The 22,096-nt window shown below is 38.7% G+C and overlaps 1 protein-coding gene across 1 annotated transcript in view; it reads left to right on the top strand.

The window, feature by feature from the left end:
* The window catches only part of ADAMTSL1 (ADAMTS like 1), a 176,455-nt gene that overhangs the window by 8,561 nt on the left and 145,798 nt on the right, over nucleotides 1–22,096 (top strand). Inside the window, exons 2-3 of the mRNA XM_085041985.1 lie at nucleotides 6,741–6,868; nucleotides 19,236–19,281. Of these exons, the coding sequence (XP_084898111.1) occupies nucleotides 6,741–6,868; nucleotides 19,236–19,281 (174 nt within the window). The remainder of the gene's footprint in view (nucleotides 1–6,740; nucleotides 6,869–19,235; nucleotides 19,282–22,096) is intronic.

Here is a 22,096-nt window from a genome sequence, read left to right as displayed (position 1 = left end):
TCAATAAACCTTTGTTTTCCTGTGCAAAAGGAAAAAATGCTATAATTTATCTTCTTCTGTCCCCTTAGTATTGAGCCTGTCTTGCATGGCTGTGCTGTTAAGAATAAGAGAAGATAAAAAGGAACACAGCACAGAAAAGGACTAACACATCGAATATTTACTAAAGTCCCTGAACTAAGCTAGCTGCATATGTATCAGGTGTTCTCCTTCAGGGTAAAGAAAAATCCACCTATTGCTCTTCCCCTTTGTTCACAGGAGCAGAATAAGCCTCGGAAAACTTCAGGAGTATCTTTGTGAGATTTCCTCTTCGGTACTCATCAAGGTGTCTTCCCCTGTTTCTTTTAAGTGAGGGATGATTTGGGGCAAGAAGAAAGAGTAAATTAAAAACTACCCAGAAAGATATTTGGATTCTTTTGTTTATTCCTTTTTAACATACTGAAATAAGAAATGCTGGCCCATTTATATGCACTAGCAAAGTCTGAGCGTAATTACCCAAAGTTCAGAATTTATACTCACATGCCTGTGCTCCTGTGCCAGTGCCTTCCTTGGTGTTTGGAGCCACTCAGATCAAGGGTTCCCTGTGCCAGGGGTTTTCCATGGGAAATACTCTCTTGATCCCCTCAGAGGCCTTTTGCTTTGACTTGCAAGTGAAAAGGAGGCAAAAATTCCTAAGTTAGTTTCCAAGACTGTGAACCCTGAGGCAAGTGGGCTGGTACTGTTCTGCTCACAGTTGCATCCTCAGCAGGAGAGAACTGCTGCCCTCCATGGAACTGGAGAGACAGTATTCAAGGAATAGCCACTTTCACCTCAACATGTCTGATGGTCATTGCAGCTACTGTCCTTTCCAAGCTGTTTGCCAGGGAAAACAATGTTTTAGGAATATTTTGAGCAGTTCTCAATGCATCCTTTTGATCTGGTCATATGGAAGAGCATGCAGTTAGTCATGGCAGCAATGGCACTTGTGGTCACTCAGCATTTCAGGTGCAGTTCTGAAATGCCTGAGCATTCTGCAGGTCAGGCAGATTGGGTACAATCTTTTCGTCTTTTAAGTTCTGTGAGAGCAGAACTTCCATTATTTTGGTTATCATGTCAGGTAGGCAGGTTTTTCTGGTTTGTTTGGTCCTTCTGGAGGCTAGCTGGGTGGCAAGTTTGGTGGCAGAAGTCCTTTTTTTTCTTTTGCATGGGATACAGACAAGACAATGGAAAGACAAGGTATTTACCATACCAGATAAACAGTGTTCATGTATTCTGACCCTGAACCTGACCTTTGGGAAAATAAAATAGGTTGGAGTCATTGGTTGCTAAGGCTGACTTGGGGACCTCTGGTTTCATGAGGTGTATGAAATGGAAAGATACCTGCTTGGAACTGAAGAACAACTATTGTCATGGGAAATCCTAGTTCTCCCAGAGAATCATGCTCCTCAGAAGGATAAGGATTACTTTCATAAGCCCTTTCTTCAGTATGGTACTGTTATTTTGGAAGAGTAGATGTGCTTTGGTCATACAGTTCCATTTAAAATTATGTGCAGCTTTTTGCCTAGATAGATTAAACTTTTCTTCTTTTTTTTTTGTGCATTGCAAACTGGGTATGTCAGAATATTTTACTTATGAAGCTTTCAACTCACTTTGAAAATTTTCAACAGTTAGTCAAAATGGCTTGCTTGTTAACATTTTTTTTACAGTAATTAACAATATTAATTCATCTGGCTGTGAATTTGTTCTGCCTTGCCTTTTTTCAAAAGCCAGAGATTTCCAGTTTCCCATGTGAACTTTAATCCAGCTGCTAACTTGAATGGAATGCAACAAAGATACATAACATTGTGCAAAGGAAATCTTACAAACCATACATTGATTGAAGCTTTGAAATACATGATATTTATGAAGCGTTGAGGTCATTGGCCTTGTCTCCTGCTGTTACACACCTAGGGAAGTGCTTAGAGCAGTTTCTTCCTGGTTCGCTGCAGACAGCATTTCAATACTGTGTGAAGCATATATTTAACCTCAGTGACAAACACCAAAGGGTGATCAAGATTACTCAAAGAAGGAGATTGTGTGGTTTGGCAGGAATTCATATAGGAATACACTTAAATTTACCTGAAAAGTCAGAAAGACCATTATATAGGAAACAATACTGAGTTTCTGCCCCTAACTAATTTTTACAGTAGCTAAACACAAGTTTAGGCAGTGGCCTCAGAGGAGCCTTGCTTATTGTCACTGACACTTCATCATGCCCTGAAACAGTAAGGATATGATAAGAACCAGATGATATAAATTTCTTAACCAAACTCAGTGGTTTATATTATCTGGGAAATAACTGTACTAAATTCTGTATCAATGCCTTAGTCCAACAAGAGTTTAATGGCATTTTTCACTATCCGTATTGCTGCTTAATCTAGGGAGCACACTGGGTGCTTGAAAAAAGGACTTCAGCAGCATTTTGCTAAATGAAGAGGAAGACTGGATGCCTCAGAACCAGACGAGAAATTAAACAACATGATCTGCATTTATGCACACTGTTCCATGTGACACTGACAAATAGCTGGATTCTGTAGGGGTAGCACCATTCCAAATAAAATTTTTAAATTCAATTCCAGTATGCGATTAAGATTTATTTGCTTAAGGCTGAACTTCTTTTATAGGCATCAGGACATGAAAAGAGGTCATGCTGCTCTTCATTTTTCTCCCTCTGTGCACCCACACACATGCACACACATGCACACACATGCACACACATGCACACACATGCTTTTAGAAGAAACCTGATTCTTTTGAAGGATGTGGCTCCTGGATGTCCAGGTAGCTGTTGTGATTTAAGGATGTGTGGCACTTGTATTCCAGATAGTCTAAATGATTTCTGTGTACTGTGTGTAAGGGGAAAGGGTAGGAAACACCGCTGAAAATAGCATGAATGCCTGAAAACTCTTTAGTAAATTCAGAAATTAATATTGAACACTGAAGCTGGATTTTTTTTAAGAATCAGATTGGATACCTAACTCTAATAGTGTTATTTGATTATGTCAGATTACTTTTGTTTGTATTATGAGAAGTCCTTTGTTTGACTTGTAGTTTAAAGCTTTTTTTTTTTTAATTCTGCACCTGAGTACACTATCTACTGACAGTGATTTGTTTTTCTTTTACACATGATACTTTTTGCTTTCTAGTCCAATGGTAGAAAGTGTTCTTCTTCTTTCTCATTAGACAACTCTTTCGGAGTCCTCCTGTCCATTCCACTGGAGCTGAGGTGTGGGGTGGTAGATGCAGGATCACTGCCAGATTAAGATGTGCATATTAAGATAATAATTAATTAAGATCCGCCTAAAATGGACAGAATGGGTATGAAAGTACCAGCAACAGGGCAGAATGAGCCTTGATGACAGCATTTTGCTTCTTGACATACACTGGCATTTTGATAACCACCAGTCTGGAGTACCTCTGGCAGAGGTAAAAGACTCTTTCTATGATGGAAGTGTTATTTAAAGAATACTGTAAGTGATGTGAGCTTTGTGTTTTCCAGCTTTAAGGGCATATACCCCCCTCTACATTTTTTTTCCATTTTTTGTTCCTTTTCTCCACATGACAGGGCTTTAAAGAAGTACTGTAAGAGTACTTGCACTGCAGGACTTTCAACTGTTACTTTAATGTAAGATCTTAAGTTTAGTTCATTTTGTTGAAAATGGGCAGAAATTATTAATTACCAGTGTAAGCTACTTTAGAAAAATCTGTGGTAAACAATGAATTCTTTGCTACGACTTGTATATGTATCCTTGGAAGCTGGAATCGATCTGTAATGGACAGTTGCCTTCTGGTTTAAAATGACTTTTCGGGTACTGCTAGAATTTCAAGCTCGATCTTAACCATGTAGCTCACGGGAAGGAAAAACACTCTCCTTTCTTTAACATTAAACATGGATGGAGTTGAATTTAATTGTTTATTTTACTTGTTAAAAGAAAACTTGGAGCCTGTTCCTGCTTGAAATCACATGTTTTTTGGGAATATGTGGGTCTTGTAACAAATTTTGGAATGCAAGTAATAGGCTCACAGATCTCCTGTGGGTGGGATTACGATTTGTGTCAGAAAAACTTGGACCCTTAGAATGTCTAGTTGTGCTGATGCTTTTAATTTGTGATGGTGTGAGAGTACTTGGTTCACATTACTTTACCTTGCAACCCTTTTGAATTATGTACTTGGGCTTTCAACCAGGGTGAATGATCAGGTCATACACCCATCTGCAGTTTGAAGAGATTTGTTTTCCTATAAACCAGAAGTACAGGCGTGTATTTTCTTTTTAAGAAATTAAAATTGCAAAAACTCTGTCGCTGTTGAGCCGCTAGCAGAGAAAAGGACCCGGGTTCTCAGTGTGACAAGAAAAAGAGCTTTATTATTTTGATTTCAGCTTATATAGACTTTTCAGAGGTCACCCAGATTGGTCAGTCAGAAACCCTCCCCCAGGCCTGATTGGCCAGGCCTGAACTGTCCAAATCTCGAGACACTATTTTTAATAACGTCCAAACTTTATCTTTGTTTATAAAACACAGAAGAGGTTCTCATGGGAAAGACCTGTGCTAGCCACAATACTCATTTTCATTTTATAAAAATTACTCTTCAAAAAGCACTCAGGTGAAATTACCTCAGTAAATTGTCATGTCTTCTCCTATCTCAAATGTAATTCTGGGCGGGTCACATCTAGTCATAGTCTGAATTTGATCACTTATGAATATTTAATTTTTACATTTACCCTTGCAATTATTGTGTTGATTTTTTAAAAATTTTAATAATGGTTAAATAAAATGAGAGTGTCAAATATTTGTTACACACTCATTAGACAGACCCCGTATTATCTCTCACAGACTAAATTAATTTTCTTTTTTACTTATGAATAAAAACATTCAATGCTGGTATATTTAATATATTTCATTACTAGACTTCTGCACCGCTTCACTGAAGGTAAAACTATTTCAGTGTTGAGTTATCTCTGTGTCTCAAATAATCCCTTAGTGTTGCCATCAACCACGATGTCCTGATTGATAGCACAGCATCATCAGACAGGGAAGGGAGGGGATTGTCCTGCTCTGCTCTGCACTGGGCTGGCTTCAGCTAGTGTCCTGTGTGCTGTTTTGGATGCCACAGTAAGAGAAAGACAGTAAACTAATAGAGAGTTCCAAAAGGGGGCAACAAAGATTGTGAAGCGTCTGGAGGGGAAGCCACGTGAGGAGCACCTGAGGTCACTTGGTCTGTTCAGCCTGGAGGAGACTGAGGGGAGACCTCTCTGTGGTCTACAACTTCCTCACAAGGTGAAGAGGAGGGGCAGGCACTGATCTCTTCACTCTTGTGACCAGTGACAGGATTCAAGGAAATGGCAAAAAGCTTTGTCAGGGGAGGTTTAGGTTGGATATTGGGAAAAGTTTCTTCACCCAGAGGGTGGTTGGGCACTGGAACAGCTCCCCAGGGTAAGTGGTCACAGCACCAGCCTGACAGAGTTCAAGAGACATTTGGACAACGCTCTCAGGCACATGGTGTCACTCTTGGGGTGTCCTGTGCAGGTCCAGGAGTTGGACTTGATGATCCTGATGGGTTCTTCCAGCTCAGTATTTTCTATGATGCTATGAAAGCTAAAGCTTATTTCTGTAAAATAGGCCAGCAGTGGTGCTTGGTGATTTTTCTTTGTTTAAGGTGTACCTTTAAAGTCTTCTTCCTATAGTTGTTTTGCCTTCTAATTTATTTCAAGTGCAGTTAAAAAGGCAATTCACCAGGTGCTGGCCCACAGTACAAGTCAAGCTTTGAATGAGAACACCGCCTGTCTCCATCAGACACAGGCATTTTTGGTGCACCTTTGCAAGGTTAGTCAGTTTTTTCCAGCAAAACCACCTTGCCCACCAGGGACAATATCTATCTAGATGCTTAAATAATTTGTGTCCATACAAATCTATGTTTCTGAGGTGCATCTGCATGAATGAAAATGAAATGCTGCATACAGGTATGACTGTTTTTATTTGATGCAGGTACTGCTGTATGTTTGTGACTTAATCCTGGAAGAGTTGAGCGTTTCTCAGTCCTTCAGTGCTCCCTCTCTGTGAAGTTGCTTGTGCACAGCCACTAGCATTAACAATAAGACTGTCTGGGTCTGTGCCTGACACTGGTAACTCCTGCTCTTCAGGGAATGTGCATTTTCCTTTCTAAGCTAGCAAATAGTAGGGATGAAACAGTTAGGGAAACTTTGTCCAGCAAGTTTCATAGACCTTTAGACAGAGAAGCAATGATAGTTCCAGTTCCTTATGGTGAGTGCATGAAAGTGATTATATTGAATTCCTTTTTAGCACATTGATTCACTATGTTGTGTTTCAGTTTTGCCTTAGGAGCATTTTGGAAGGCACCTTTCAATATGCCTTTTCATAGTTTCTAACATAGCAGCAAAACTTAAGAGAACAATTTCTAATGTCTATAGTACTCCAATTCGTAACCAGAAAAAATCCTTTGTCTCACTCTTGTTCAAAATGCTCTCTTACAGCAGTCTTCACTAGCCTCAAACAGAGACAAAAGGTGAAAGTGAATTCATGCACCACTCACTACAAAGGAACTGGTTGCCAACCAGTAGGTATGCCAGAGAGGAACAGATTTATTAAATTTATTCAGTGTTTTCAGTAACCACAGTGATATCCAATAAAAAGAAAGGTTAAACTAACAACAGTACTTTGGACACTGAAATGTTTTTTCCTGATTTTTTTCCTTCTCCCTCTCCTCAGAGCTCCAGAACAGCTCGCTCAGAGGAAGACCGAGATTCCCTGTGGGATGCCTGGGGCTCATGGAGCGAATGTTCGCGCACTTGTGGAGGAGGGGCTTCATATTCACTGAGACGCTGCCTGAGCAGCAAGTGAGTGCCTGCATGATTTTTACCCTACTGATGGAAAAATTCAACATACTCGTATGTGTCAGACCATAAGAAGTAACGAATGGAAATCTTGACCTTCATTGAAATTTCTGTCTCAGAGTCAAAAACTTACGGTGGTGTTTTTTTTAATTCAAGCAAGCACCCAACATGCTTGATAAGGCAACACCCTTTAAAATATAGCAAGAACCCATGGAGACAAAAAAGTGGTCTCGACAGCTTGCATGGCTGCCAGCTCCTGAAATTGAAACTTCCCTGCACTTTCACCATTTAAGCAGTAAGAGTTGTCATGCACTTGTACGAGAATACAGATAATTCACTACATTTAGTACCCCACCGTCTAAGCCACACTGACTATAAAAGCATCACTTTGATCAAGTGTGGCATCCTCAGCTATATAAGAAATTGTAGCAATTCTGCAAAGGATATCTTACAAATTAAATTTCAGGTAGAAAGTCTTCAATACTGGCAAAGCCCCCCACAACAAGCAGAAATAAAATGGTCTGGTACAAAGGTGAATTCTGGGTACCCGGTCAGGCATCTGAGATTTTATTCCTACACAGTTACTAGCTTGCAATGGAAAATGAACAAGTAATTTAACATCTTTTCCACTCTATAGTGTATGTAAGTTTTACTTGCAAAATATTTCTAGCAAATATTATTTCTATCTACTTTAGAAAAAATTTACCTGCACTAAACATGGTATGTGTGATAAATATTAACAGATTTCTGATGACGGATATGAAGGGAAACTCCAGACCCAAACTTTATGGCTTATTGCCATCTCTGATACCTTATATATTGTAGTATAAAAAATCTAATACAGTTTTCCATCCTGCATATTTTTCTTTCATATTTTTATTCATGTGCTTATAAAACTGATGTTAATATAACAAACAGTGGCCATACAGTCCAAATAATTTCCTTTGTCTGACATTTTAATATGTAATGTTGTTTAGTGAAGACCAGAAACAGCATAAGTCATTGGACCACAACATCAGAATAGGATATTGTGCATTTTAGCTTTATCTCTGAACACTTTAGTCTCTTTGTAGCCCCATTTATTGAACTGAATGTGTGCAAAAGTCTGCTGGAAGAAAATATAGGCAAAGGCATCTATTGAAATAAGTGGAAAAACCATGCTTTGCTTATCCATTCCCATGGATTAAAAAAAAATATTGGTTATAAATGTGGGGCCAGATTCTAATATCTTGTTAGTTTCATAGCCAGTTGTGATTCTGCATTAACCTCGAGATCTGAAATTTCAGAGATGAGAACTTAATTTTAATCACAGTATATAATTTTCCATACTTAAAAGAATAAGTGACCTTCAGTATGTTGCTTTAATGTAAACATGAACCCAGGCTTATCAAGAGGTCTGAAGAATCTGAGCAGTAAGGGCTTTCTCTGCTCCCTCATGAGAACTGTCTCAGTAGGTTCTAGAGGGCAAATCCTGGAGTCCCAAGTAGTAGTAGTAGTAGTAGTCATCATAGACTTCTGTAATATCTGAGTATAAATCATTTCTTCTGGACTCTCTTTGATTCTTGTGCTATTCAGGCTGACCCTGAAGCTTCACCAGCCGAACAGGGAATAACCTCATAAATTACACAAAATTGGTTTTTCTACCCTACCTTACTACTGTCCCATCAGGATACAAGGGAAGCTTCCTGCCTTAAGAAACCAGCCACAAACTGTGACCTATTCACACATGGAAACCTCCAGTTTCAAAGGTTGGAGGAAGGGGGTTAATTAGGTGCATGGCTTTTGGTAGCCAGAAGCAATAAATCATAAATAGTAACTTTGTCCTGGAATGAGCACTCAGTCAAATCCGTGATAGTTTTTCCTTTTTCCTGGTCTGTGTGCAATTCTTAATTAAGGAAATGGTTTAAATTATTAACTTTTCTGCTAAGCAAGAATTTTAAGCTGCTAAGTCAGAAAGGGAGCAGGGTAAAGAAACTCATCCAAGGTTTTCAAATGAGCCTGTACATGAGTATTTCAAAGCTGCCAAGGCAAGACCAAAATGTTCATCTCTGAAGGACAATTTCTTGGTCAGCACAGACTATCTCATGTATTTGTTGTGTGTGATTTCACTGCAGCATGAAGGAACATACTAGATTCTTCTGTCAAATGAAAACTGGCAACACATTTAGATGTTTTGGAACAAATTAATCCTAAATATTTCTCATCCTGGAAGGAATGGTCACAGTATCTTGTATCTTTTAGTTCTGTATGAGGTGACCTTCAGAGCAACACATGAATAGAGAAAGCTCAGTGCATTGGCTTTGAAGAATTGCAAAGAGTAATTGCCCATTCCTAAACACCATTAATATATATAGCTAAATAAAGAAAACCAGCTTTCTTTCCAGCTTTTGTTTGCCAAAGTTATGTTAGTGCTTGTGTTGTTTGTTTTGGGAACATGTTTTGTGTTAGGCCTTCACAGCTGTGATGAAAGAATAGAAAGCGTTAGTGAAAAATTCTGTATTCTATTGTTTTAAATGGCAAAAAAATCAGGGTAGGGACTGTTTAACAGTACATTTCATAAGAACAACTGGTTCTGATTATGCTAAGGACATTATGATGGTGATATAAATACATATGCCAGTCACACAAGCAGACAGAGGTTGTCAGCCCAAGTCAATTGTATGTCCTGGTATCTCATGCTGACAGCAAGCACTGGGTCACTCCAGGGGCAGAATAAGCCCCAGGAAAATAAAGTTTTGCTAATTAGAATGCTAAAACTCAAAGGATGACACTTTTCATGCTCTTTATTTGCATTAACCCTTTATAGCTTTTGATACTGTAGTTTACACAAAAGAACAGACTCCCATTTAAATGTTACTGGTTTTTGCCACAACCCACTTGAAAGTGAACCTCCCAGACTAATTACATATTAGGTGAAGGGATAACTATATTTATCATTTTAACATTTGAGAGTGTTTTGTCCTTCAGTTTTCCTTTTTTTTTATGAACTGCCATATAGCAGTACTCATCAAAACTTGTATAGAGGAGAGCCACAGACCACTCCTATTTTTCCTGAGGACCAAACTACCAACTGCTCAGCTCCTGTAGGGAGCCAAGTTTTAATAGCTATTGGCTACTTTGGCTACAGAGATTATGGAGATACACAGGCAGAGCAGGTAGAGAGGCACTGCAATGTGGTCTTTGCCCTCTTGCTCAGAATCCAGCTATTATTTGTTGCAGACTGTTGATTGCACAGCATGGCTGGCATTTGTCATCTAGCATAGTGATTGATAATAACTCAAATACCTTCTATATGGGTGTTAATAAGTGCCCATACTGATTCAAGCAGACTCAAACTGAGTAATTATAAATGTCTAAATTAGATACCTGAAATTCATGTGCATTTATTTCATGTACTGAGATACATTTTCAAATTGTAAAAGAAATTGTAAAAGAAATTATAAATTCTCTTACTCATTTGTTCACCCATCCTGGTCTAAAAATATTCCATGTTTTCTGGAATTGTACTTTACATATTGACAAGTACTACAGTAATAGCAATAACATTTTCCTGTTTCTTAGCTTGGCAAGAAGATAATTGTGATTCTTTTTCCTATAATCTTCCAAATTTACCTTCACTTTCTTTTAAAGTCAGGCTGCAGGTAGAAGATAAGCATGTCCTAGAGATTTGTGAATTATTTTTGCTCATAGTAGTAAGCAGTCTATTTTTTAAACATCTTAGAAAACTTTCATGTTACTGTTGCTTCTGTTTATGAAAAAAAACATGAAGCAGACAATAGTTTGAGTGTATAGCAGAGTGCTGAGCTAGTTATAGAGTTGCAAGGATACTGGATCTGAGTTAAACGGCCAAAATTTGACATTAGCACTCTCACCTCTGGGAAATAATGTGTAAACTTCTGAACAGAGTGGAGGTTTTCCACCATTAAGTGAGGGGTTTATGTTTAGTGGCAGAAGAAAGTCTACATTAATATTTTCCTGACATTAAAAAAAGAAAAAAGAAAAAAAAAGAAAAGACAAAAAAAAACCGAACATGAGAGACTTAATCCCAGCATTGTTCATACACTGTTCAGTGTCTGTGTCACTTACTGGAACATATTTTCTTTCTCCTTTTCAAATACCTCCCTTCCTTCCTTCAACTGATGATGGCCTTTTGGTGATGCAAGTGAACCACAAATATGAAATAGCCTTTCCACTAGCCTGGCCTGCTAAATTAGCTGAAGTGATTCACTAGTTTATGTGTTTGGCCCACTGCCATTGAACTCGGCAGAGTGAAAACTGTAGATCTACATAAATGACTCTCAGCTTTATTGTTGCTTGACTTGGTTGATAAAACAGCAACCAAGACATACCTTTGAAGGTTAGGTTTAGTAAAGTAGGTAAATTAGTGAAAATCGGGTCAATTCTATGATATGTGCATTTTTCATAAGACAGATAGGGCCTAAAATAAATTGGATTTTTTTTTCATTACAGGGTAATACTTTCTAATTTTGATCGTACAAACTGATTCGCAAATCAAGCATCAAATGGTTTCTGTCTGTCAGACAATTATGGAATTGATGCATGTTGTTCATGTTAGTTCAAAGTTAAACAAGAGAATAAGAAACTTGCAACATTTCTGACTAGCATTGAAAACAGGATACATCAAATATTATATATGTGAAAAAACAGTTTCAAGTTTCATCATTATACAACTTTGATACCAAAATATTAGCTGCTATTGCTGCTTCACTACTGAATTTAGAATGTAGACCCAGCATGTGGCTGTGACCCTTATTTTCAGGCTGCAGTCATGGACCCATTTGTCTCAGGGGCTTTGATTGCCAGAGATTCTGAAATTTTTCACATCTGACACTGATAAAATGTCCTTTAAACTTTCTGAGTGAAAATTATGATGGAGCAGTTATGTAGGATGGGGTTGTTTTTTTATCAGATAGAAGCTAACATTTATCACTGTAATTATTGTGTAATGCTATAAATGCAACCTGCTCTATCCTGGCACTACTAAATAAGCCAGATTAGGCCACTGTATGAAATGGTCCTGTATTGGTCAAAATTATCAATTTAAATAGTGTGGGGATTCATGACTTTGAGAATAAGCCCTTTTCTAGTTTAAGGTCTGTGGAATAAAGACCAAAATATTTGTGCACAAATGCTGTATCAAAGTTGTTGAATACATCTCCAAAAGTAAATGGCATTCTGTTGAAGCCTACCCCATGATTCATGGAGAGTACAGTCAACGTCATAAATTCTTAGGTGACCTGCACTATGAAATTATTTAGGAAGATGTTTCTCATTACCTTGTTTAAAACTGTATATGTATACTAGTGCAATATATTGCTTCCTTCAAAGATCTTCAGGATACCTGAATTTCTGGGGTTTTTTCTGCTTCATTTGTTACTTCCAGATGGTTTACACTGTAGAGGACATCCTCCATGATATACTGTGTATGCTTCCAAATAGTTGGAAGAAATTTTTAGTTTCTATAGTTTGTAGGTGCTTCTAGTTAAGGCTGTGCCGCCTAGCAGCATTTCAAAAAGGAAGTTATTATCCCATTTCCTCTGCAATTAGTGAAATCTGTAATTATGAGAATTTTGAAACCATTTTCTGGGCAGTGCTGGCTGTCCTAATTATTGACTTCAGTGCCTCACTGAAGTATCTAAAAATACAGAAAATGCTTTCCTAGTATTGTTTTCCCATACTAGACCTTTCTAGATGTGACACAGAGATGTTATGTATTGTGGTTTTGGTTGAAAAACTGATGTGTGGTAGCGTGAACAGTAGTTGGCATTATACCTACGGGTGAGTGATGGATATGGTCTCCATAAATCCATCTCTCTGTTGAGAAGTAGCCTATCAAGCAAAAATGTCTGTGAAGTCCTCACTCATCCTGTTCATACGTCCAGGTTCACTGGAAGGGCTCTTGGCTATTCATAAGTCTTTCAATACATCTGTTATGGGACTTAAATTAAAAATAATTAAATCAGTCAGGCCTTTGCGTGATGTAGAGTCTTTGAAAACCTTAATTCCTATAAGAAAGTTAAGATGTGATTCTCTAAAGACCCAAGCACTGGATTGTACATGAGAAAGCATGCATTTCAGTGGAGGTGGGCTAACACACATGATTTAGATGTAGCTTCAAACTTCCTCAAAGAATGGAGAACTGGTGATCCTGTTCAGCACATTTGTTTTATAAAGACCAGCTGCAAAACCTGGATCCTGCTCCAATTTCTGGTGTGTTCAGATTTGGGGTGTTAGCACTTTTGGGCCTGCAATATGTTTTGTATGGTATATTTGGGATACAGGACAGGACAGGTGAGTTTTAGTATTATATTTCTTTCCACTTGGGCTGTGAAGAGAACTCTCATCCTTGTTTTGCTGAAAAGCATTTTTAAAAAAAATTTTGTTTTTCTGCCTTTCTTGGATAGTGAAAAACATTTGCAACTGTAATTGCTTTCTGTATATCTCCAATACGTGTTATATGTGCAAATCTAAAGTTAAAAACACTTCTTAAAATATTCTAAAGAATATAAAAGGTACTGTGATGATGAACAAATATGTAAGACTAAATGCTGAAAATAAACAGTATTCTGAAAAGCAGTCTGACAATTTTTTCTCTCTATTCTTTCTTTTTTCTTAAATTGGATCTTTGTTAAAGTGGACTAGCCAGTCATATTCTGAGTTTAGGGCGTGTTATTTAATGCCAACTGTCACTTAGAAAACAATCAGTGACTTGGGAATGAAGCAAAGAAAAACTTGGAAGTAAAAATATACCAGAAGGATACTGTGCAAACTGTATCAAAAGCTTTGCTAAATTCTAATAAAAATACGTCTTCTTGTCAATTAGATGGCTGGCCTTGTTATATAAGGAAATTAAGTTAATTAAACAGGACTTTTCCTTTGTGAACCCATTTGCAGCCCTCACAATTCCCAGTCTTTCTTCATAGGAGAGGTATTTCAGCCTGCTAACTATTTTTGTGACCTGGATCTACTCTTAACAGCTCGGGTTCTAACAGCAAGGTCCCCTTGCTGGGGACCCAGACCTGAACACAGCACTCCAGGTAGGGTCTCATGAGAGCATAGAAGATGGAGAGAGTCTTCTCCCTTGACCTGCTGGCCATGTTTCCCTTTATGCAGCCCAGGATAAAATTGGCTTTCTGGACTGCAAGTACACATTGTCAGCATATTTAATTTTTCATCCACTAGTATCCCCAAGCCCTTCTCTGCTCTTGGTCAATTCATCACACAGTCTGTACTTATACTGGAGATTGCTGCTGTGCAGTTCTTGCACTCGGCCGTGTTGAGCCTCATGAGGTGCACATGGGGCCATTGATGCTAACTATAATAACATATTTTACATCAGAATTATTGGTTGCCTAATACCAAGGTTGGTAAAACATTATTTATGGAAAAAGTTGGCCTTTCGTGATCCCAGATCAGTACGCATGTTTTTATTTGCCTTGCTGGTTTTTTGCATGTAGTGACTGAAGTTCGTATTTTGCCTCCTGCTTGTTTGTTGTTTCAACTGCTGAAGAAAGAATATTCATATAATCTGTAACTAAATTTGCCAGGGAAATTTGGCTTGTGCATCCATGCCCACTTTTCTTGTCTCAAAGTTAACTGTTAATGTAACTCTTCTGGTATTTCACTTTTCAACAACATGCAGGAGCTTGTAGGAGACAATCTTCTAAATGTAGAGAATGACAGATTTTTGCAGATGCATAGCAAAACATACCAGTGTATCTCAACAACCCACGTGTAGTAATGCAATATTCAGATCTCCATGTGCTCCTTTGTTCCTCTGCTTTGTATACCATTGGTTCATTTTGAAATATGCTCTGCTGTACCCCGAAATCTATTGGTGGGTTCCCTATGCCTGTCTTCCCTTCAGACTCCCCGGGACTGGCTCTGGGGGAGACAGTCCTTCCCCTTCCTTTCCCTTTATAGGGCGATGTCCAGATCAGCTCGAGGTCTTTCCATCTCTGGGCTGGTAGCATCTGCTACTTGCCCTGTCTCCCTTCCCCCTTCTCCTCCCCTGCAACCCCCTTTTCCCTGTTACTCCAAATAAACCTCTCTAGCAGAACAGAGAGGGAGTCCAGTTCTTCCTTCGTATCACTATATTCCTGCTTGAATTGACATGGTTTGGAGACTCACGCCATGCTGCAGAACCTCGGGGGCCGCTCGCCCCAAATCCGGTGGAATTACTCGAACCAGGGACCCTGGTCCGCGGGGGAAGCCGGCCTGTGCCACCCTCCCGGACCCTGATACATCACCCACGGTGGCAGACAAGGCGCTTGCAAACAAAAGGAAGCGGAAAAATCTTCAAAAGTCTTTGCAACTCACTGTCAATTGCATGATTTAGACATGAGTTTAGCAGACCCAACTAGATATAGCTTCAAAAAGCGAACTCCTTAAAGTCAGAGCAATCCTGATGCATTGTTCTTGTTCATAGAAATTTGGTCTTCAGGACCTTGCTTCTCATTTCCTTTACAGAAAAAGAGGTATGCTGGAGGAGTAAGACAGACTCACTTTTCCTCAGAGAAGGACAAACACAGAAATTGTATTGAGGATGATGACAGGGGGTCATAACACTGTGCCACATTTGGGAAAGAGGTGAGAGCAACACAGCGAAGAAACAGAGATGCAAGACAGTGTTATCCCTGTGTGTGTAGCCTGGCCTCATGCCACAGCCTGCCTAAGATCTCATGGGAAAAGACAGACCCACAGCATGCTTTCCTCAAAAGTACAGTGCAGAAACCAGAATCTGTCCCAGAAAAGTGGCTGTCAAGGGGTGTGAAAAAAAAAAGGAGTGGAGATTATTCAACATTACATCAACTTCCAAAACCCTGTAGTGAACAGTTGCATCAAAATTCACATGCACAAAAATAAAAATAAATGGCTCATAGTTTCTTGGTTTTGTGGAGACTTGTCCCTTAAGGAAAGTATTTCAAACTCTGATGACTGCTGAGAGTGGCAGGAGTTGATGAGCTCCTCCTTCGCAAACATCTTTCATAGTCTTTGGTAATTACAGATAAAGGCAACTTTGGCAGGGGGTTGCTTTTCTTTCTGGCATGCATTTTTGCAAGGCTTCTAACTAGATGAGCACAAATACACATCTACTTGAGATCTTTGAGGAGGGGACTTGAACTAAGTCCCTTTACAAACTGAAGCCTGGAGAAATAAATACCAGGGGTTAGGGTTGTTTACATTAAGAGAAGTGAATATTTTAATATATTAAAAGTTGTTAACTTCTTTCAGAAACTTTACTGGAAACAAGTGACTAATTTTAAGGAATGAAACATGATTCCCAACAGTTTGCTTTTCTTTCATATTCACATGATTGTAATTCCCTGTCAAGCCAAACCCTCAGCTACCTTTTTCCGCTGAAAAATCCCCACAGTGTAGGTAATAGAGAAGGCTAGAAGTACTGCTTACTTCTCCAACTCTTTCTGTGCTCTTCAAGATGAACTTGGCATTTTGGTTGACTTCTGTGTTTTACTGCTAGCTGTGTGAACCCCTTGTTGATAGGAGTTGTCATTTATGCCCTGCAGAGATCAGAGTATAAATGATGACTGTATCTCACAACATGGGGTCACTAGTCTGCCGTGGTCCTCCCTTGCATGCTAAAGGTTCAGTGCTGTGGAATTCTGCAAAGCATCCATGCTGAGATATGCATGCAAATCCCATGGGATTGAATCCAAAAGTAGATGCTTGTGCTTAAGAGAATCTGGAATACTGTCCTGAAGTAGAGTAGATCTGAAACACAAAACAACTATACAAACCTATTGTGAAAATACATAATCTAAGGCTGAAAGCTCTTCACCTGCTTTTGGTTGATGGGTGCTAACTGGAAAACTAATGAGCTTAAACAACCAAATTCCAAAGCATGGTCTTGCCAAGAAAACAAGGGGAATTTTCCAAGAGTGTTTCCTAGTGTTCGTGAATCATAAATGCACTAGCTGCATCCAGTATTGCACATTTTATGTGAATATCCCTGGCCATTACCAAAGGAGGCAAAATGGAAGGAAGAAATATAATAGGTTTTTTTGTCATATGTCTGATGAAAGAACCTCTTCTTTTCCCCAATGCAGAGAATATGTGAAAAGTAAGGGGTTTTTTCTTCATTTCAAAGCATATAATATGAAGAAACCATGAAAAGAAGAAGAAACTGAGAGGCAGCTGATAGGAAGCTTAAATTTTCCTGGCAGTTCAGCAGTTCTAAGATTAATCAATTATAGTCATTGAAATTGTATTAATAGCAGATCTGTGTGAAGCAAAGCAATGTCTAATGGATTGTGTGGCATTTCTGAGAGACACATGGGGCACGTATCAAGCTTGATGAGAAAGCTATTCAGCATGGTAAATAAGGCCTGCACTAGGACTGCCTGCATGCTGCGTAATATACTTTATTATTTGCTATCTATCATTAGCAAAGTACCTTTATTAAATGGAGTATAAGCAGATGTCTACACTGTTCTTCCAAGTTTGTCTGTATTACTTAGTAATAACTGGAATAGGGGTGCTGGGGAGGGTTTATTGCTTGGGTGTTTTGTTGTTGGGTTTTGCAGTTGGGTTTTTTTGTTCATAGTCTATTAAAAATATAATTTTTATTATTGTACTGCCAAACCCAATTTTTTTCTACTGCTAGATACTCTGTGCACATTTTTTACTTTTATGCATGCTTGTAATGATCAAAATTGACTGGAATGAAGCCTATAATACTAAAAAAATCATTTAATTAGCGATAGCGATAGTGATTAGTGATATTTCTATTATGCTTTCAATAACATTTTTATATGCTAAATGCTACACACAGAATGTGTTATCTTTCCACTTAGAATTGTTCTGAAAATGTATTGAGGTTTATTTACTTGTTTTTCTCCTCTTGAGATCATTTAGACAACTGTGGTAGGTAAATGACTACTGGAGGAATTTCACAATTAAGTCTTATGGATAATGAAGACAGAGAGGATGCCTTCAACAATTTAAAGGAAACTTCTTCCATTTATTTCAGAGTTAACTCAGTATGGGAAAAGTTTGCTTTAAAAATAAAAAAAATTTAAAAAAGGAAAAAAACCAATGCAGATGCTGCTGTCCTCTCCCTTGGATAGTTCAAAATGGTTTGGATTTAAAAAAACAGGCTTGGCAGGCATTTATTCCTGGAGGAATTGCTAAGTCCTGGCCAAAAAAAGGAAAGGCGGGGTGGGGCGAGGGGAATGATGATTTGTGAAATTAAGAAATTAAAAATGTTAGGAATTCTATTCTTTTGAAGGATACGTTTTAAAAGCCAAACCCTGTATTTTGATTTGTACTGAGAACCTTTTCAGAGTGTACTGTCTGAACTCATAAAATACATGAAACTTCACCTAAGGTCAAATACTTAGAGTACACGCTGCTGAGTGCTCAAAAGGTATCTGGCTGTTGACTTTTCTTGTGGGAGCCCTGCCAGCATCAGGACTGGTGTGGGTCTGCTCTGGGAGAAAAGCAGGAGAGCCATGGAGAACACATGTCAGGGTATGTGCTCTCCTTGACCTTGCTGGGCCCAGCTGTTCTTTGAATGCTGTTCTGCGCCAGTGAATTGAGGGAAGCTTTCTGCTCGCCTTCTCCCCTCGTATCAAATTGGGAAAAAGCCATGTCATGCTAGCCTGAAAGAGGGTAGATCTAAACTGAAAGGGAGTAGGTTGATGTTAAATATTAGGAAGAATTTTTTTTTACTGTGAGAGTGGTCAGGCATTGAAACAAGTTGTCAGGAGAAGCTTTGGATGCCCCATCCCCAGAAGTGTACAAGGCCAGGTTGACTGGGGCTCTGAGCAACCGGGTCTAGTGGAAGATGTCCCTGACAATGATAGGGGGGTTGGAAGTAGATGGTCCCTTCCAACCCAAACTATTCTATGATTTGATGCTGCTGCAAGGCGTAGTTCCTTCATCCCAGTGCCCAGTTGTTCCCCAAAGGGCAAAGTCTGCCTGCTCAGAGTGTGTCAGTTCTAGAATGTGTGCCCAGGTAGATACAGAGCTGTATCTACCAGGTAGATACAGAGCCCTTGTGAAACCATTGTGAATGAGACACCAGAGATTATTAATGTGATTCAGATGTTCTTTTCCAGCTAACCTCTGTATTCTCACTTCCAATCTCATTTATAAGCTGATGCTACCTTCTAGAAAGTAATTTTTAAAGCTAAGGTTGGAAACTAAGGAGTTGTAGAATTCATACCTCAGTAGAGACAGATAACCCCTTACTTTGGGGAATAAAGTTGGTGGGGTGTATGTGATTAGAGCTACATATGGGAAAGTAATGACACAGTAAACATTATGTGTTGGCTTTTTACATTCAGCTATTAATGCTTTTGGGTTTGTTTTTAATTTTTGGACACAGGACCTGTGAAGGGCGAAACATCCGGTACAGGACGTGCAGCAATGTGGTAAGTGAAGTATAGCTTCAATATGATACAAATACCACATATGTTAATCACATCCATATTGCAGCAAATAATTTGGTAGAATGATAGTGAGAATATTGTAGCTATCTAAACTACTTTCATAACACAGGACCACAGGCAAACCTCTGCCAGTTTTTGAAAAGTGGAGTGGTTACGGTGTAGCCTGATAGTAAAACTGTCTGGGAGGGATTTCAGTCACAGCCGCCACAAATAGAGAGTCAATGAAACTTCAGAGTTGCTCTTTACAACCTCCCTGGCAGAATCAAGACATCTTGTGTTCCCAGTACTTTGATAACCAACTGGTTCACAAGGGGTAGTCTGTCAAGCTGGAGGATTAAGCTGTTCAGAATTGAAGGCAAGTTAGTAGACAATATGTGATTTTATGATCCTGTATGTTTCTGTTCACTTGTGCCCTCACAGCATTTCAATGCTGTTGCGTGTCTTGAAAAAGCAGTTTTGCATAGCCTTTACCAGTGTTTTGGCATTTCCAAAGGCTCTTGCTGGGCTTTTTATATGTGGCAAATATAGTTTTCAATACAATAAAGTAAGAAACTTCAACTTGTGTCTCAACAAAGTGAAAGTGTTTTCACTGGTGAAAATTGAAATAGAATCCTTCATATGGAAAGTTTTATTGGGTGCCAAGAATAGTAAAGGCTCTCAAGTTACATGGAGAAATGTCAGTTTTACCAGTAAAGATGGAAAATGAAATCAAACGTACACTGGGCCAAGCTTTCTCATGCCTGATAGGGACATATTCAGGAGCCTTTCAATACACGCTTTGTTTAAAAAGTTTAAAAGTTTAAGTTAAAAAAAAGGAATATGTTAGCTCATAGACCACAGTTCATAATGAAAGAAACTGCTTCTGAGCTGTAATCTCCTATACAGTAAGATTTCTCTCAGTTCTTCAGGAGTTGTGCTTTGGTAGTCCTTGAGAACCTCTTCCAACTCAGAATATTCTGTAATTCTGTGATTCCTCTGAAATTTGTTTTGATTGTATCATTTGGGTTCCTGAAATATCTCATCAGTCTAGCCTTCACCTTCCCTAGCTAACAGCAACTGGAGTAGTTAATAAATAGATTTGCTGACAGATTAGCAGTCCAGTTTTCATCTGAGGAATTTAGGCTACACCACATCTGTGTAAGGAATGGGAAGGGTGATTTGGGCTAGTTAAGTCGCAGGCCATAGCTCTGCTATACAACACAAAAGGGAAACAAAAAAGCCTAGAAAAAGATACTCTAAAAGGCTAATTGGACTGCAATTAAACCCATTTGTTTTGTTTTGGTTGCGTATTGTGTGCACATTGTGACAGTTCCTTGCTGTGTCTGACCTGCCCTTGTGTGTGTTAAGACCAGTGAGACAGAGTCGCATCCTGCTCTGCTGCCATTAGCTGTTCCTGGATCACCCTGATGAGATGCTGGGGCTTTAGCTGGGTTGCAACTTTTATTTTGGAATCACTGAGTTTAATATTCCAAGATAACGAATATTTCTTTAGATGTTATTTTTAGCTTAGGTTCTGCTTTGCAAATGTGCACCTGAACAGTTTTCCTTCAAAATAAAACTTTGCGTAGTTTTGTCAGGCAATTCCTTTACATATCTGGTATTTGGCAATACTGGCTCCAGAATTTCCAACCTGGCAGTGAGGCATACAGCTGCAGAACCCAATTATTTCATACCAGATAATCCAAAGTGAAGCTTTCAAGCTTTCAGCTTTACTATGCTGAAATCAGTGGCAGTTTTTCAACTGAAATATGAAGACCTAGGACTGCATTTATGATTGCAAACTATTTTTGGGGGAAGCGTAAAGAATGGTTTGTGTGGTGTAAATCTAAAGCAGTTTGGGAGCCCCAGACTTGCATGTCTGTTCTAAAATTGATTTTGTTACTGAATAGTGCTTCTGTAACACTGAAAGACTCTTTGTGTCTTTCAGAATAGTAAAAAAAAATTAAATCATGTATTTTGTCTTTAATGAAGTCTACTCATTTGTCTCCACAATCCAAGGATGCATACAGAAAAATTGGATCTTGAAAACAACTAATTAAGCCCAAAGCTTATTGTGGAATTCTGCACTAGAAAAGGTCCACAATATTGTGTGTATTTTTGTTAACTCAGATTTTGCCTTGAAAGATTTCATCCACAAAGACACTGAAAATCATGGGGATGGAAATTCCAGGCTCATGAGACCTATGTTTTCATCTGCTACATGACGGTCTTTGCTTTGAAGGCAAATAAGATCAAATCCCCCCATTCAACTCCTGCAAATGAAGCAAACTATCACACATCATGGAAAATTCCTTTTGATTCTTGTGAAAAGCCATGTGTCCTGAAATACAGCTTTCATTACCATTATCTTATGCATAGCTTGAGGAATGATATTCATAAAATAGCCAGTCTTTTTGGTTTTTGCAAGCTGTCTTTCTGTTAAATTACATGTTTTTTTCATGACTGTCCTCTTGCAGGACAGGATGCATAGTCACATATACTAAAAGTAAATTATTTGAAATGTGAAACTGGAGAATTGGAAGAATAGTTCTTGGAGTCTGGCAATGAACACATTTTATAGGCACTATCATTTGCAAGATTTTGCTACAGCTGGTTTTAATTCATCCTGAAATTAAATTACAGAGGGGGAAAAAAATGAGATAAAGAGAGGCAAGGGGAAAGAGTGGCACGCCTGTTTTTCCAGTGACCTATATTAATTATTCCAGAGGTGCTGAATAATTTTGCATAATAAAGACTGTAGGAAAGACTGATAGTGCTGTCTATAAAGCTTCTGAGCAGTACTGAAAAGAATAAATCC

This window comes from Lichenostomus cassidix, chromosome Z (genome assembly GCF_008360975.1).
Source record: "Lichenostomus cassidix isolate B80296 chromosome Z, HeHo_3.0, whole genome shotgun sequence".
NCBI lineage: Eukaryota > Metazoa > Chordata > Aves > Passeriformes > Meliphagidae > Lichenostomus > Lichenostomus cassidix.
This window is presented reverse-complemented; position numbering and strand designations above follow the sequence as displayed.